We start from the raw sequence: 16,320 nt of genomic DNA, 5'->3' as shown, positions 1-16,320 counted from the left end.
CAATCACTTATTGACAAAGCAAATGTGTTTAATATTTTTATGAATCTAGAACATGCATTTATAACATAAATAGAAGAAACATTTGAGTAAAATAAAATAAGATTGCAAATAACTACTATGAATTGCTCCTACTAGACAGTTAAAATATGTATTCCTACAGAGTGAATACAAATTCAGAAGATAGATAATAATTGACTAAATTCTTGATGACTTTCCTAAAATACTAAAGGTGTATTATGTTTAATTAAAACTACAGAATACCATTAAAAAAGTGAAGTTGTGTAGAAAGTATTTATTCCATACTTTACTTTAAAGTAACTTACATTGGATTTTTTATATGACAGAATAATCATCTTTTCTTCTTTCTCGAAAGCAATTTATGATATACATAATCTTGTGAGAGCAGCAAGGCTTTGGGGCTGCAACTACTGTGTACAAATGGTAGAAACAAATTGAATCTATGGATTCATGGTTTAAAATTATAGTTATCATTAATATCATAGAATTAATAATAACAATGTAGTAATATCCATATCTAGTGGTCTTAATTGTTGTTAATATTAAGTTAAAAATAAAAATTCAAGAATTCGTTTATTCATATAAACTCCTGGTAGACTCCTATCAATTCATAGCTTTTTCCTGAGGTCACTCGAAAATAATTAATCAATGAATTTGGGGTGAGGCACAGAGGCGTTTGAGGCTGGAGCTAAAGAGATGAGAACGACATAAACATGGCACTTATGGATGAAATTCGCAAAAGGTATTACATCTTGGAAGGTAAATGAAAAAAATAAATCTAATCTTGTCCTGAGTCCTTTCTATTCTGTTTCCTAGCATTTTTTTTTAACACTAGAGGGGAGGCTTAGGTACATTTGACTGTTACTTCATGATGCTCTTTTTTGATTCAATAAATGTTTACTGAACATCTTCAAAATCCCATATTTTAATAGGATATAATGTCAAGTGTGTAAGAGTGAAAAGAAACTCAGCCAGATGATTGATATAAGTTAGGATGGTGTCCGTAGCATTTGGCCCTGGAAGACTCTGTGGTGTAGATGGAAAGGAGTCATACAAAGGGAAGGGAAGTCAGTAGGGAGAGACCCCTTTGTTCCACAGGTAACGTTATGACAATAGCACTTTTCTCAGGGCCAAGTGGATGACCTGGAGCTGGACTCTTAGCTTGTTTCCAGTGCAGAATTTTCTCAGTTGTAATCTTACCTATGTGTAGAGATTATCATTGAGTGTGATAAGTTATATTCCTTTCAAAATGCCCTGACAACATGTGTCTTTTGCTCATTGATAACCAATTAGCTGCCTAAAGTTAATACAATATTGCTCACCATTCAATTGCAGTTCTATAATAATTAAAAAGAGTATTTGGCATAAACATTACCTTGTTCTTATTCAAAACATCAAAATAGACTGGAAACAAGTAAAAACCACATCTAAATTAATACATTTGTGTGCCCAGAAATACAAAGCCAGGGATGTGTCTGTTCTTATTGTTGCAACCCTAAATTTCACTCTATACATGAATCTATTCCCTTTTTTAAATCAGGGAAATAAGGCTAATTTGGATGGTATTCATTCATTGTTTCATTCCAGAAATTAGCAAAATAATGAATCAAAATTTTAATGACACCAAGTAGTTATAATTTTAAAGAAGTATATTTTAAGGAACTATTTTTTTTAGATACTTGTTCCACTCATTTAATTAATACTGTTCGGTATTAATTGTACCTAAGCTTAATTCTATTTTTTTTATGTTTATTGTTGGTGTATTATCTTCTCTTTATTTTTCTTTGGGAAATGGTTTCCCAAGAACAGTACCTACCTGTTGTAGCCTGGTATTTTTTTCCACACTGATAATAATACATGAAGACAGGAACTTCTGAGGAATAGTGTATATGCCCAACCAACATTTGGTTCGGTTTCCATAGCTTACAATTTTTAACACCTGGTTGCTTTAACAACCTCCTGTGAAGTTGAAATAATAAAGCCTACATTTATTTATTTGAATTTTTATGAAGTATTTTCTTTCATCTAACTACAAAAAGAGAAATTGGATAAAACTGAAAATAAATCTTGGAGCAGACAACCTGCCAAGAGAAGGCATCATTTGCTGTTGTACGGCTGCCATCTACTGGCTGACATGGTCATTGTTTGGCCTTGCTCAAGACAAGCAGAACTTTGAAACAAAATTCTAATTTGGGCTAAGTGAGGTAAGATATATGGACAGGAGTAAAATTGTATTGCCATAATAATAGTTGATGAGTCTCAAGTCTCATTAAACGGTACAGACTGAATCCCAGAAAATGGTTTACATGTCTAACCACTGAGTCATTTTTTTTGCCTCAAAAATTCTCTTCTCTCCATAAAAAGATATGTATGCTAGTCTGATAAAACTTTTCCAAATTATAATTTAATGTATATTCTATACCTTTCTTTTTATGCTATTTTCTTATTATCGTACTCTCATTTGCTTATGTTAATAAATGATATGAATACAACAGATCTCTTCCTTGTTAAAGCTTGCTCTCTTGAGGAAGTTCAAAGAGAAAGTCAAGGGAGAGGAATGAATTGGGAACTTGCTACTTTCCACCGTGATTTGTTGGTTGTGAACATTCTTCTCATTGGCTTATCCTTTTTTGCTTGCTTTATGAAAAAGTAGACTCTCAAAGTCCTGTGTTCTTCCCTGCATCATGATGGGATGCTGACTGGTGTCCTATGGGGACGCTCTCACAGTTACAGCTACAGAGAGTTCAGGGATGTGCAATATCTCTGTCATGTCCAGAAGATGTTGTTTTACTGCAGTTCTTGAGGTTCTCTGTCTTTTATAATCTTTCTGCCCCTCTTTCTGCAATGTTCCCTGATCCTTTATAGGTGTCACAAACGGGGACTGGTACATCAGAGTCACCAACTTGATCAGTTATGAATTCCTGCCTTTGTGTGTGTGTGTACTGAGAGCTGCTTTGATCTATGGAGATCAGGATAAATATTTCGAAGACAGTTGGATACTATGTCAACTTAGCAAACTGGTAGTAATGTTTTCTTCTTTAAGGTCTGTGACCCCTCTGACCATGGGCTCTTGCCTAGGTTTTCAGATATAGGTATAAGTTCCCTGAAAATAAGCTGGTCTCAAGTCCAACCCAGCAGCTCTTTGTTATCCCTAAGATATTATCGCCGCTATTGCCCTGTTGTGGGGTGGATCCTTACTGTAGTTTATAGGATTAGCTATACGCAATTGATAGCTCCTGACGAAGAGAGAGCCAGTTTTATGTAGGGCAAGTCTTCTGATAGTTTGCCTATGCTCAAGTGACCAGCCCTGTACTTATGAATATATGGCCCATAATAATTGCATTCAGTAGCACACACACACACGTGTGCATACACATATATAAAATGATTAAGGAAGAAAATGACGTAAATTTGAGAAGGGAAGTAGGACATGTCTGGAAGGAATTAAAAGTATAAGAGGTTGATAGAGAGATGTGCTGTATTATAGAGATAGATAAATAGAGAGATAGACTAATAGATATAGATAGATGATAGGGTGAGAGAGAGGCGAGGGAGGGAAGGAGGGAGGGAGGGAGGGAGGGAAGGAGAGAGGGAGGGAGGGAAAGAGGGAGGGAGAGAGGGAGGGAGGGAGGGAAAGCAGAGAGAGTGATAGTGCCTGGTTGAAAAATAGCAGTTGTTTCCCTGAAAATAAAGCAAAACACCGGTGTAACACTTTGAGAAAAGATAGCCGCTCTTATATCAAAAGCAAATTTGACCAGTTTACAAATATATCAAGAACTACTAACAAAGCTCTCAGCTAGACCTGGGAGCTGCTTTTACTACTTACACTGTTGGCCCAAGTCTTGCCGACTTGGGTTATTGTTCTGTCTATAGGCCAAGGGGATAGCTTCACAGAAATCCTGAAGTCTTGGCTATAAATTATGAGTTAATAATAAGGCAATAATCAAATTCGTTTCCACACAGTAAGTTTCTAGTTAGTCTGTTTCAAAGTGGCTTTTGAAAATTATGTTTGTTTGCCTGGTTGTAAATTGAATCTTTAAATGAATAACATTGAATAAACATTGCTTTTGCTGTAGAGTGAAAATGTGAAATTTAAATAACCACACTAAACAAAAGAGTGAATTCTTTTTGCCAGAGGATTGCATTTAACTGACTATAGTTTTTAAACTTCCATTGTAGGCTTTCTAGACAGAAAAGGCATCTCATTTATATTTGCTATTTTAAAAAAATGAAAATTAGTTTATTGCAGAAATACTTATACATACTTTTTTAAACATGTGAGTTTGATTGATATCTCATTAACCTACTTCTAACTGTTATAATAAAGCAATTGTTTTTGAAAATTAATGGTTTTCTCACATTAGAAATAAACATCTTTATGAATTCCCTTTTACACAACCCAGTTGACACTTTTGAAACCTTATACCATGCAAATGTGTGTGATAATTTGAATTTTTAGGAAAAGTTTTAAAGATTTTATGTTAGACAAAAAAAACTTTAGAAATTCTGAAATAAAATTAACAAATGAAATTTTAAGCAATTTCTGCAGTCTCCTTAAATTGAGTTCATTTATTGGTCAAGTTTTAATACCGGTAACATTATCAGTCTTACCTTGAAACTAATGGCATAAATAGCATAGTAAATTGAAAATGAAGTTACTGTGAGTTTTCTTACACTTTGAATGACTTTAAACATGTGTGCACATGTAAATACATTCTGAAGGAAGGAAGGAAGAAGGGAGGGAGGGAGGGAGGGAGGGAGGGAAAGAAGGAAGGAAGGAAGGAAGGAAGAGGAAATGAAGGAGAAAGAGAGAGATACAAGAGCAAGAGAGAGAGAGAGAAAGATTGTAGCTTCGCCCGTGTGAACACACACTTGCATATGTACATGGATGTGTATATAGCACATACATACAAAAAGTAAAAATCAATAATGTACTTTTCAAGCATCGTCATTTCTGATTTATTTTCAAACCCAGTTAGAGTTCTGGGCACACCGTAGGGAAATAACTTGACCACTCTAAGTGAGGATCCTAGTTCCAGAGATCTGCTGTGACTCTTTGCATCTTTGCCCATGAGGTTCATCTGGGAGGGAGCAGACCAGGCGTTCCCAGGACAGGCCTCCTGGGCCCACTGATGCAAACCCATTGCACTCTGTCATTACAGGAAGGAAGGACATTCGAGGTCCCCACGCTTCATAGGTGATAGCATTCCCGAGGTTCAGCCTATGCCGTCTCTCTGTTTGCACAGAATTTTATTCTCTCTTCCTAAACTACTAATGCCTGTTTCTTCCTCTAAAAAGACATCGTGATCTCTCACGATCGTACACGAATCTGAATAATCCCAGACCCCGAGTTTTAAGTCTGTGGCCTCTCCTGGTGCTGCAGGTCAGGTCAGCCGTTGTGCTGACTCCAGATAAATCTTGAATCTTTTTATCAGTCTCCCCTGATTCAGCTGTAAACTCAACATGTAAGACAACTGACTGGAGTAGACACAACTTTGGCAGACTTTGTACTTTTCGTGGTTAAATCACGTTAAAGGCAGCAGATTTGATGTAAGAAGCACTTGAGGTATTAACTGACCCACTGCAATACCTGGTACAGCGATAATGATAAAAACAGTTGGTATCAAGAAATTTTCCAAACTAAGACGAACCCCGGCTACGTCACCAGATGGGTCTCAGCATTCACCAGTGACACCCCCCCCCCCCCCCGTCGCCCAGCCCCATTCCCGTGCTTTTCTTCTAACAGCTCTGAACTCTGCTCCTTTTTCTGTTCAGAAAGAAAATGGGGCTCAGAGTTCACAGCTACTCGACAAGCAGGATTTGTTGCTCTGCTGCGTGGTTGCATCCCTTCTGCCCTTAAGAACAGTGTTGCCGGCCTCAAGTCGAATGTTTGTTAAAGTGACTAACAGCGGCTTCTACTTCATCTTCAGACTGAGACAGGCATTGACACTCTTTTCCCGGTGCCCCTGTGCAGGCAGCGAGCTGTTTACTGGACTCTACAGCGACTACTGGGGCAGAGACTCTGCGATCTTCCGCAGTCTGGGGAAGCTGGGCCACATTCGCACGGAGCATGACGATGACCGGCTGCTGAAAGGTAGAGATGAGCAGACAAGAGCCTGGAAAACCAGACTGGGAAACAACCCAATAGGCCGCGGCTAAGTCTGCCATCTTGGTAGTGAAAATATAAACACAAAATAGTTCTGTAACTATGGCATTCTTGGGTCCAAAATACATATGATATGTGTTTATCATTTTATTAATAAAGTGGTTTACCTTAGTGATGCAGTGAGTTTATTTAAAGCGATGCCAAGATACCAAGAGCTAAATGAAATAAGCAAACCGAATATGAAAAGTAAAGACTCATAAGTGGCATCCTTGCTGCTATAGCTATTGTGTGCCTCGCTGCTTCGATAGGATCGCGCTGCACTTTAGACAAAGAAAAATGGAAGAGGGTCACTCGTGGTTCACTAACCAGAGTTCTATACTACGTAAATGCAGTTTTACTCATATGTATACACACACACACACACATATAAATAAGTTTTATATTTTGTCACATCCTAATATATCTGGGAGGGAAAATACCATGTTATAGTGAGGGTTTTCATCATTCCCAGCCTTTGATTAAGCGCCAATATACATGCCTTATCTTTAACATGCCTGCTACCGTATCAATCAAAAGTCACCTACTCAGATGCTGTCCAATCTAAACACAAAAGCTTAAATTTCTTACTTCAAAAATGAGTGATTTTTCCATGAGGTTTATTGATTGTATATGAATAAAAGTAAGTACCAGTGTACTCTTAAACTTTGATGTGATGTACGTTCACTTTGTATAGACTAAGAAGAATTTCATAGAGATTGTTTTCATAATAGTCTCCAGCTTGTACATTCACTAAATGTACTTGCTTTGCAACATGGACCTTTAAAATTGTTTTCTGTATCCTTGACTCTTGTGTTTCCTATTTAAATCACATTTTTAATTGTCTATTGATTTTGGCATAAAAATGAGGATAGTTAATCTAATTTTCGATAATTCTCTAAAACTTTCAAGATGGTTTGTATTTTCACACAAACTGACAATCCAGGGCTAAATAATTTATCAAGGTGACTTTGCTATTACACCATTACATATATGATTTTTTTTACTTTTTCACTTATGTTTTGTCCATAGAACCAAAATTTGTAGGTTCATATATGATCCCTGACAATGAAGACCGAGATGACAACAAGATGTACTTCTTTTTTACTGAGAAGGCGCTGGAAGCAGAGAACAGTGCCCACACAATCTATACCCGAGTGGGGCGGCTGTGCGTGGTGAGGATGGTGTCTCTGTGTTCCTACATTTACTTGCTTACACTGTGTACCAGGCCTTTTGTATACAGTTTTAGACTTGTTTTGACTGCCTCTTTTCAGGGTTTTATACAATATTCTTTGGTCATATCAGTCTCCCCTCCCTCAACTCCTCTTCATGCCCCACCTCTTCCCTACCCATCCGACATAGTGTTCTTTAGCAGACTTCTACTTTTCAGATTTTAAAGTGTTCTGTAAGCTTTCTTATGTCCATCACTTAATTGATAATGAAAGTTTCACGATAAAACGTTACCTTGGATGAGTTTTCTCATTTTTCAAAGCCATGTTAGAAAATAGTCTATAATTAGTATTTTCTTCCAAATAGAAGTTTGTTCTAGTTAAAAGATAGTATATGTATTTGCTCGTTTTTATGTGTGCATATCTGTGTGTATGTTACTGCTCGTACATGTTCATGAATGTTAGACATATGTTTTCCTCTGCCACCATGTGGGTCCTGGGGATTGAACTCAGGTCCTCCGGCTTTTGTGCAGGTGCCTTAACCTTCTGAGCCATCATATTGTCTCAATTCTATAATATTTTAAATTGAATTTAATAATTTTTATTAGGTTCACAATCTATTTGGGATTCTATATATCTGGTTATGAGAAATTCAGTTGATCAGTTCTATAATAAAAGAATAAAACAAAACTAAAAGCAAAACCATGATAATGAGTGTTTTCACATTTGAGAAGATATGTAATAATAATAACACACATAGTATGTAGACACACACACGTGCAGCTAAGAATGACTTGGAACTCTTAAGTGTAGGGATTACAGATATCAGCCACCAGGCCTTGTTTCATAAGCTTCTCTCCCAAGCGAACTAAATGGTACGATCCATCCAAATTCTTGAGACAGGCACACCATATATGAACAAATAATAAACAAGGTTGCTACATCACAAATGCAGTGTTAATATGTGTGGTATTAGTAAGCGTAATAGCTGGAAAATATATTGAGAGTATTTGAGTACTGCACTGAGGGGCTGGTGAGGCAGTCACAGGTTCTTACACCTGTGACTCTGGCAGAGGAGCTCAGTTCCATGCCCAGCACCCATATCTGGCCGTTCACGACCACCTGGGACTCATACCCTGGGGACCAGATGACGTCTGCTGGCTTCTGCAGCACCAACCCATGCATGCTGCTCATCCCTATATGCATGTGATATAATGTGATATAATACTCCACATGTGAAAGTAAAAATTAAATGATTTTTTTTAAGAATACTACAGTGATAAGGCAATGCAAGGGAGAAATAAGAGGGAATGGTTTGTAGTGTTATCTGAGGATTTTGCTAAATGTTCACAAACACACACACACACACACACACACTGACGCAAACAACAAACCCATCAGCCCATTTCACCAAATTAAACCTTGCTTTGTAAATGCTCTGTAAGTATTCATTTGTCCATTTTGTTTTTCCCAGAATGACGTGGGAGGGCAGAGAATACTGGTGAATAAGTGGAGCACATTCCTCAAAGCAAGGCTCGTTTGCTCTGTTCCAGGCGCAAATGGCATCGACACATATTTTGACGAGCTAGGTAATTATTCCTGGAGGGTAGACAGCTCATTCTCCTGCAGGCATGTTTCTCTCTGACTGTCACTCTCTCAGGCATGGGTGGAAAAAAATGTGTCCCGGAAGGCTTTGACCTCTACAGCCCAAAGGCGAGTTTCTGTCTCTTCACTTTGACCCAATCTCCTCCGAGGGCAGAAGAGTTGGGGGGACAAAGAAACTCATCTCCACAGAGGAGCAGGGTGGGGTCCTGCTCTGTCACTCAGCGTAAGTCACCATCCAGAGAAGAGCAATGGTTCCTTCTTCTGCCCTGGGCACAGCTGTGGAGTGGGAAATCCGGTCTTAAGATACATGGTTCTGAACTATGCTGTGTATATATTTTTTCTTCACATGTCGAGAAGGTTAAAATGATGGTCTTTCATTCTTCCAGAGGATGTGTTTCTCCTGCCTACCAGAGACCCAAAGAACCCAGTGATATTTGGGCTGTTTAACACTACCAGGTGAGAACGCACTAGAAAAGGACAACCGTATCCCTGCAGTCCCTTCCATGGTACACAGCTCGCAGACACCGACCCTATCACCATTCCCATCCTCTGTCCGACTGCCACCGGTCTTCATTGGATAAAGCCACAACCCCGCTCTAGTCCTAACTCTTTTGTTCATCGTGTCCCATCATCCTCCTGCATCTGCTTGTCCCCCAATCTCTTTCATTGCTTACAGATAACATTTTGACATTTTTTTTTTATGGTCAGGTTTTAAGATATCACTTCCACACTGTCAAGTCTAGGTTAAATTGTAATTTTATTTTTCAGATGAAAATTTCTAATCCAGGCTTTTAAAGTATTCTGGTATTATATACATACATACATACATACATACATGCACACACACACACACACACACAAAGTGCTCTACAATTATATACATGTATATACAAAGTGCTCTAGTATTATATAATATATATTATACACATATACAAATATACACACACACACACACATATATATATATATTAGATGTATAGTAGATACAGTATTAGTTTTGGGTACTTTTTCTCTGACTTCACCAATGCCTATCATACTTTGATACATCTCAGTATTTACATGGACAGATCTTAGCATTGCACACACCACTCCCTCACTCTCCCACCCCTGCTTTGTTCAGTATTGCTGCTGGACTTGACTTTCCCTTCCAATATCAGTCTATGCTGGCTCTTTGATACTTACCACACATGCCCAAGAAATGTTCCCAAGCCCTTAGTCAGGAATAGTCCCTACGCCTTTGTTCTTGTGTCTTCCTCCTGTGTAGACACATACTGAGCACGCATGTGTCATCTGCTCTCCATCTGTGATATGTGGTGCTCAAGGTGATGCTTAGATATGTGCTATTCCCCCCTTTCCATTTTTTTTGCATTTTGTGTATCTATGGAAGAGTTCTATAAACTAATATTTTACATGCATTGATGTGTGAAATAAGAAATGTTCCTAGAATTGGTTTCAGTTGAAAGTTTGCATACGTAATTTCCTGAGTCTCTCTCCAAAGGAAAATGGCAGCACCAACAATAACGGAGGAACTACCTCAGTGTGTCAACCGAGATGAGTTGATGCTGCTACCTCTTCTTTTTTTTTTTTTTTTTTTTTTTGGTTTTTCGAGACAGGGTTTCTCTGTGGCTTTGGAACCTGTCCTGGAACTAGCTCTGTAGACCAGGCTGGTCTCGAACTCACAGAGATCCGCCTGCCTCTGCCTCCCGAGTGCTGGGATTAAAGGCGTGCGCCACCACCGCCCAGCTACCTCTTCTCATTAATGTGTTAAAGCCAAAGTTTAATAGACCCTGCAGCTGGTGCTTCGCACAGTTTTCTTTAGATTTTAAGCAGCTGATTTTTGAAGATCACTTTGAATGAAAACACCTAGAAGCTCTTTGAACAAGTATCTTGTTTTAATCAGACCTTTTCTTCCACAGGATGATATGAGAACAATTCTTTCTATTAACTATACTTTTTGTCAGTTTTAAAAGTTAATAGGTATTGGTATTGACTACAATGCACAGACAGCCCCCTTTACTTCATTTTTCTCCCTAACGCAAATGATTGTTGCATCATGTGATAATTCTTTAAGTGATAAATTTGATCGATGAGGTAATCTGTTTATTTTCTATTCTTTCAAATGATCTCTTTAAAAGCTAATTACCTGAATGATGGCATATTGGATCATTCAGAGAAATCAAAGGCATGATTTTTTTCCATGATTTCCACTTTGTTCAGTTTATATATAAATCTGAGAGGGGGAAAGAGCTCCCAGCTGTACCTGCCACGGAGGTTGATATTTGTGGAATGGTGATCAAAGGTTTATTGCCACCTCCGCTGAGACTGTCTAGTTCTCCCCAGTATCACAGGCATTTCCAATTGCTTCAAGGTGTAGTATAAAAATGTGTGAATTGATGTCCTAAGACAATAACATGGCTTCTGCTCTACAGCTGGCCCAAAGTGCAGGAAATACACTTACACAGAGTTTATGGTTTTCCTAAAGCTCCTTCACAAACATCACTTATTTTAATTCACAAAATAAGGAGACTGCGAAATGGCACACTTCATTCAAATGACGACTCTGTGTTCAAGTACTGTAACAATAGCTTTTCACTAAACGTGATTGCACATGTCCCCAATACCATATTCAACAATGATATTTACCCTCTAGAGGAATCTTACCATTTCAAAAATCATTTTGATTGCTGCTGTATATGATGATCAAGTATCTGAGTTTTATATAGTCCTTCCATCAGTGATGAATTCAGTGACTTGAAGAAGAGTTTAACAAATGTTCTAATATTTAAAGGACACCATGATAAAAAGTAGGGTAAAGGCTACCAGGAAACCAAGTAAAATGCATATAGAATTTGTAGTAACGTCAACAACATAATGATTAATGGAGCATTAGCTACACTCAGGATGTAATGACATAGAAATATTCCCTTAAAATGAGCAATTTAAATTGCTAATAGCCTTTAAAAAGATGTAAAGAGGGGACCTGAAAAATGGTCCATCAAGTAAAGGAACTTGCAGCCCAGCCTGACAATCTAAGTTTGAACTTGAGAACCACATGGTGGAAGGAGAGAACTGACTCATAAAGTTCTCTGACACTGTGCGCACTGTAACTCCCACCTTTATCAAAGAAATAATAGGTGATGATGACATGAAAATAATTCAAATAAATGCAAAAGCACACATAAGACTTAGCAATTTCAAAGAGAAGTTGAACAGTTCCACCCTCCTAATGTCATTTTCAAGTTTAGAAAATAGGAAATAAAAGGAATGGAAAGTCTTTTGATTTTGTTACTTTAATATTGCAATAATTAAGATTTCTAGAATATTCTATGCTTTAAAAAAATTACTTTTTGCTGGACGGTGGTGGTGCATGCCTTTAATCCCAGAACTTGAGAGGCAGAGGCAGGTGAATCTCTGTAAGTTCGAGGCCAGTCTGGTCTACAAAGTGAGTTCTAGGATAACTGGGGCTCTTGGCAGAGAAATTCTGTCTCAAAAAAATAAAAAAAAAAGGAAGGAAGGAAGGAAGGAAGGAGAAAGAAAGAAAGAAAGAAAGAAAGAGGAAAAGGAAAGAAATTGCTCGTTTTAATTCCAATGTACATATATTGGGGTATTTGACCAAGTAAACTCTTAGTTATATCTAGATTTATAATTTTTATTTTTCAGCAATATATTCAGAGGCCATGCTATCTGTGTCTATCACATGTCAAGTATACGGGAAGCCTTTAACGGCCCATATGCTCATAAAGAAGGACCCGAATACCACTGGTCACTGTATGAAGGAAAAGTTCCTTACCCGAGGCCTGGTTCTGTAAGTGGAATATTCGACATTCAACTCCTATGTATGAAGTCTTTGTTTCTCATATTCTATCTTGCTATGCAACTGAAGTATTTAAGAATTTCATGTCTATAAGGATGCTTCAACAGTAAATAAAGAACAGTGTCAAGTTGAGTTTTCTGCTGGTTATCTAATGCAAAGGCTGTACCTGTGCATGGATACATCTTAGCGGCAGCATTATAAAGTATGTGCCCACTGATGCTCCAGCCAAGTAGTTCCAAGGGAACTTGCATTTTTGGGGGTACAGGTAAGCATAGACATATTTAATAAAATAGGAATGGTAAAGTTTTCTTCCAGCCGTGTGAGGAGAATTAGTACCATGTGGCACTTTTAAATAATAAAATCCTGTCCAATTTTACCATTTCAGTATGTGTGTTGACTTCCTTGCTCCTTAGAACAGACTTTCTCTCAACTTGTTCCCTTAGCAGAGTAAAGGGAATTCTATTATCTGACCCTGGAACATTGCTACCAAAACCCTAACTAGCTGTATCAACTGCTATGCTTTTGATTGGAACATGTCTAAAGCTGACAATAATGAAGATTATGATGTAGATTTAGGCCATGGATACCACATGCAACTGGGTTGGCAAAGGTTGTACCATTGTGTGTTGTATGAGAGTCACAGTGTACGAGCGTTAAGCTTGCCGTGGAGGCCATATCTACCCTTTTCAAGCGTCTGACGAGACTGCAAGCCTTCACTGATTCCGTGATTACCACAGAGTCACAGAGGAGCCTTTTCTGCAGAGCCTGCTGCAAACGAAAGCAAACCTCGCCTCCATTAGCAAGGGCAAAGCTGTATCACGATAATCACTCTCACTGGCTTAAACCCGTTACTTCTAGTAAGACATAAAATATATTTTATTTCATTTTATTGCTTGAAATTGCAATTTAAATGGGAAAATCCACTCCTGTGGCTTAGCTAAAAATGCTTCTCCAAACCACTTGGCCTTAGAGGAGGGCTCGGAGGAAGTGACTGGTTGTTGAACTTCTTCCAAGGTAGTTCAAAATGTTTCTAATAATGCATTGTGCAAGTGCACCCAAGTGCACACTTCATGCCAAACGTAGGCATATGGCCTGATTTTAAAAAAGCAAACAATTATAAATGCCCCCTTTATAGAACCTGGCTACTTAACTGCTGCATTTATACTTCAAATTAGAAAAAAAAATCCAGATATTCTTCCACCTGGTATTGATTCTGAGGAACACACGAGAGAGAGTGAGCAGCAGTTGTCAGAAAGCAAAGACTGGCGTGCGTGTTCCAGGCTCTGAGTCTCACAGTGCTCTGGAGTTGTGCGTGTTAGCATCAGTGTCTTAAGAATCGCCGTGTGGAAGAGCAAGTAACTAACTTTAAATTTTGTTAGTTTCAGATACATATGAAATAATACAAATTCATACAGATTACATCAGGACCATACAAAGAGGTTTTCTTGTCTCTTTAATTAGCAATGATAAGAGTTTGAATAACTCTCTATACCGTAACGCCAGAAATATGCAGCCGGGAAGCAGAAACATAACCATTTGACGTGGTGGTTTCAATTATGAGAAATCTATTTTGCACAATTAGGGTCAATTTGTTTATATTTACTTTTTAAGGCATGGTCTCACTTTCTAGCTCAGTCTGCCTTTCACATGGGCTCCTCCACCCCTCACCTCCCAGTGCTGGGCTCACCTGAGCTTTAGAGATTTATGACCAAAAACACGTGTTGTTTGTTCTGATGAGTGGTAGATCTCTCTTTATTCCTTTCTCTCTTTTCCTTTCTCATTTCTTTTTTTCTTTTCTACCCTTCCCTTCTTTCCCCTCTCCTCCCCTCCCCTCCCTTCTTTTCCTTTCCTTTCTTTTCCTTCCCTCTCCCTTCCTTCTTTTCCTTTCCTTTTCTTTCCCTTCCCTTCCTTTCCCTTCCCTTCCCTTCTCTTCCCTTCTCTTTCCTTTCTTATTTCTTTATTTTTTGAGGTGCAGTAGGTTTAATCTAGGGCTGCTTGTATGCTAGGCAAACATGCTATCACTAAACTATGTCAACAGCGAACGGCAGATTTTTCAGTTTGAAATTTACTTCAAATAAGAAACAGAATTCAAAACCATGGAAAATATTTTGATCATTCATATTGTTGCATTTTATTTGCTGTCCCCAAATTGTCCTGTATTGTATAAATTTTCAGTCTTCTGGATTTCAGTGTTCTTTTTAATGCTGCTTTTAAAAAAAATAATTTAGTTTTCTTTTGAAATTTTTAATTCTGAATCCATTTCTGCAACAGAAGATGTGGAGCTACTATATATCCTTGAGTGCACAGTTCATTGCTTGAGCTTATTTGACATGTCTAATTTTTTTTTGGTAGTGGTCGTATGTTTGCTCTTCAGGCTTAAGAGAAAAGAATGAACTAACCTACTTGCATTTTAGTGTGCCAGCAAGATGAATGGAGGGAAGTATGGGACCACCAAAGACTACCCTGACGACGCCATTCGTTTCGCAAGGACGCATCCACTAATGTATCAGCCCATAAAACCGGCGCATAAAAAGCCAATCCTCGTGAAAACGGATGGAAAATATAACCTGAAGCAACTGGCAGTGGACCGAGTGGAAGCCGAGGATGGCCAATATGATGTTTTATTTATCGGGACAGGTAAAATCACAAGAAAGCATTGATCCATTCCGGCTTGTCCTCAGACAGCTTTTACAAATCAGCACGTATGTTGTTCCACTAGCTGGTTTGCACAGTGCTAAAGATAAAATGACCAAATGAACTCATAGCTTCAATTAATGCCGCCACATTAAGTCTTACTTATGGGAAGAAACTTGTAAATTGTTGAGCACCCAGTGTTATGAAGAACAAATACTGTGTGGTGCTTCAACTTAAAATCCTCGTCTCTGTGTGCAGGAGCAATGATCTTAGGAAACATTCTTAAGCATTTGACCCTACGGAGCTTCAAACAAGACACTGCAGGAGGTCCTGGCCTGGGTATGCCAGGAAAAGGATGTATTGCTAAGTCCTCTTCATGCTTCTTTGGTCTACAGCTTTATTTTCCTGAAAAAAAAATAAGCAAAGAAATATTAAACTTAATAGATCTTAGAAAAAAATTTTAAGGAAAGAAACATTAAACTTAATAGACCAATAGTGCAGACACTATCTTATCATTGTTGATAAGATTAATAGTGTGCTCTGTGAGATCAATATTCTGTAAGAATGGGAGCTCTGTAAGAAACCTGAAATTGCTGGGCGGTGGAGCCGCACGCCTTTAATCTCAGCACTCGGGAGGCCGAGGCAGGCGGATCTCTGTGAGTTCGAGACCCAGCCTGATCTACTAGAACTAGTTACAGAACAGACTCCAAAACTACTGAGAAACCCTATCTCGAGAAAAAACAAAACAAAACAAAACAAAACCACAAACAAAAAAAGAAACCTGTAATTACCTGACCACTCACTCATACATGGTGATTTCTGACCACTAAAAAGAGAAAATCCAAAATCAAGACTGAACTGCAGTTAAAATGGTGAAAATATTTTATTTTAAATCTCATAGAAAACAGAAGACATATCTAACCATCCTAAAACTGTTT

At 38.1% G+C, this 16,320-nt stretch overlaps 1 protein-coding gene across 3 annotated transcripts in view; it reads left to right on the top strand.

Moving 5' to 3' along the window:
- Window positions 1-16,320, top strand: part of LOC121459110 (semaphorin-3E-like) — a 224,529-nt gene that overhangs the window by 184,367 nt on the left and 23,842 nt on the right. For all 3 annotated transcript variants that reach the window (XM_041668631.1, XM_041668630.1, XM_041668632.1), the window contains 6 exons: window positions 5,993-6,112; window positions 7,193-7,335; window positions 8,804-8,918; window positions 9,321-9,390; window positions 12,595-12,739; window positions 15,163-15,385. In XM_041668631.1, coding sequence (XP_041524565.1) covers window positions 5,993-6,112; window positions 7,193-7,335; window positions 8,804-8,918; window positions 9,321-9,390; window positions 12,595-12,739; window positions 15,163-15,385 — 816 coding nt within the window. The remainder of the gene's footprint in view (window positions 1-5,992; window positions 6,113-7,192; window positions 7,336-8,803; window positions 8,919-9,320; window positions 9,391-12,594; window positions 12,740-15,162; window positions 15,386-16,320) is intronic.

The sequence above is a fragment of the Microtus oregoni genome, unplaced genomic scaffold, assembly GCF_018167655.1.
Source record: "Microtus oregoni isolate MIOR12 unplaced genomic scaffold, Mior012 000018F_ref0000195, whole genome shotgun sequence".
Classification (NCBI taxonomy): domain Eukaryota; kingdom Metazoa; phylum Chordata; class Mammalia; order Rodentia; family Cricetidae; genus Microtus; species Microtus oregoni.
This window is presented reverse-complemented; position numbering and strand designations above follow the sequence as displayed.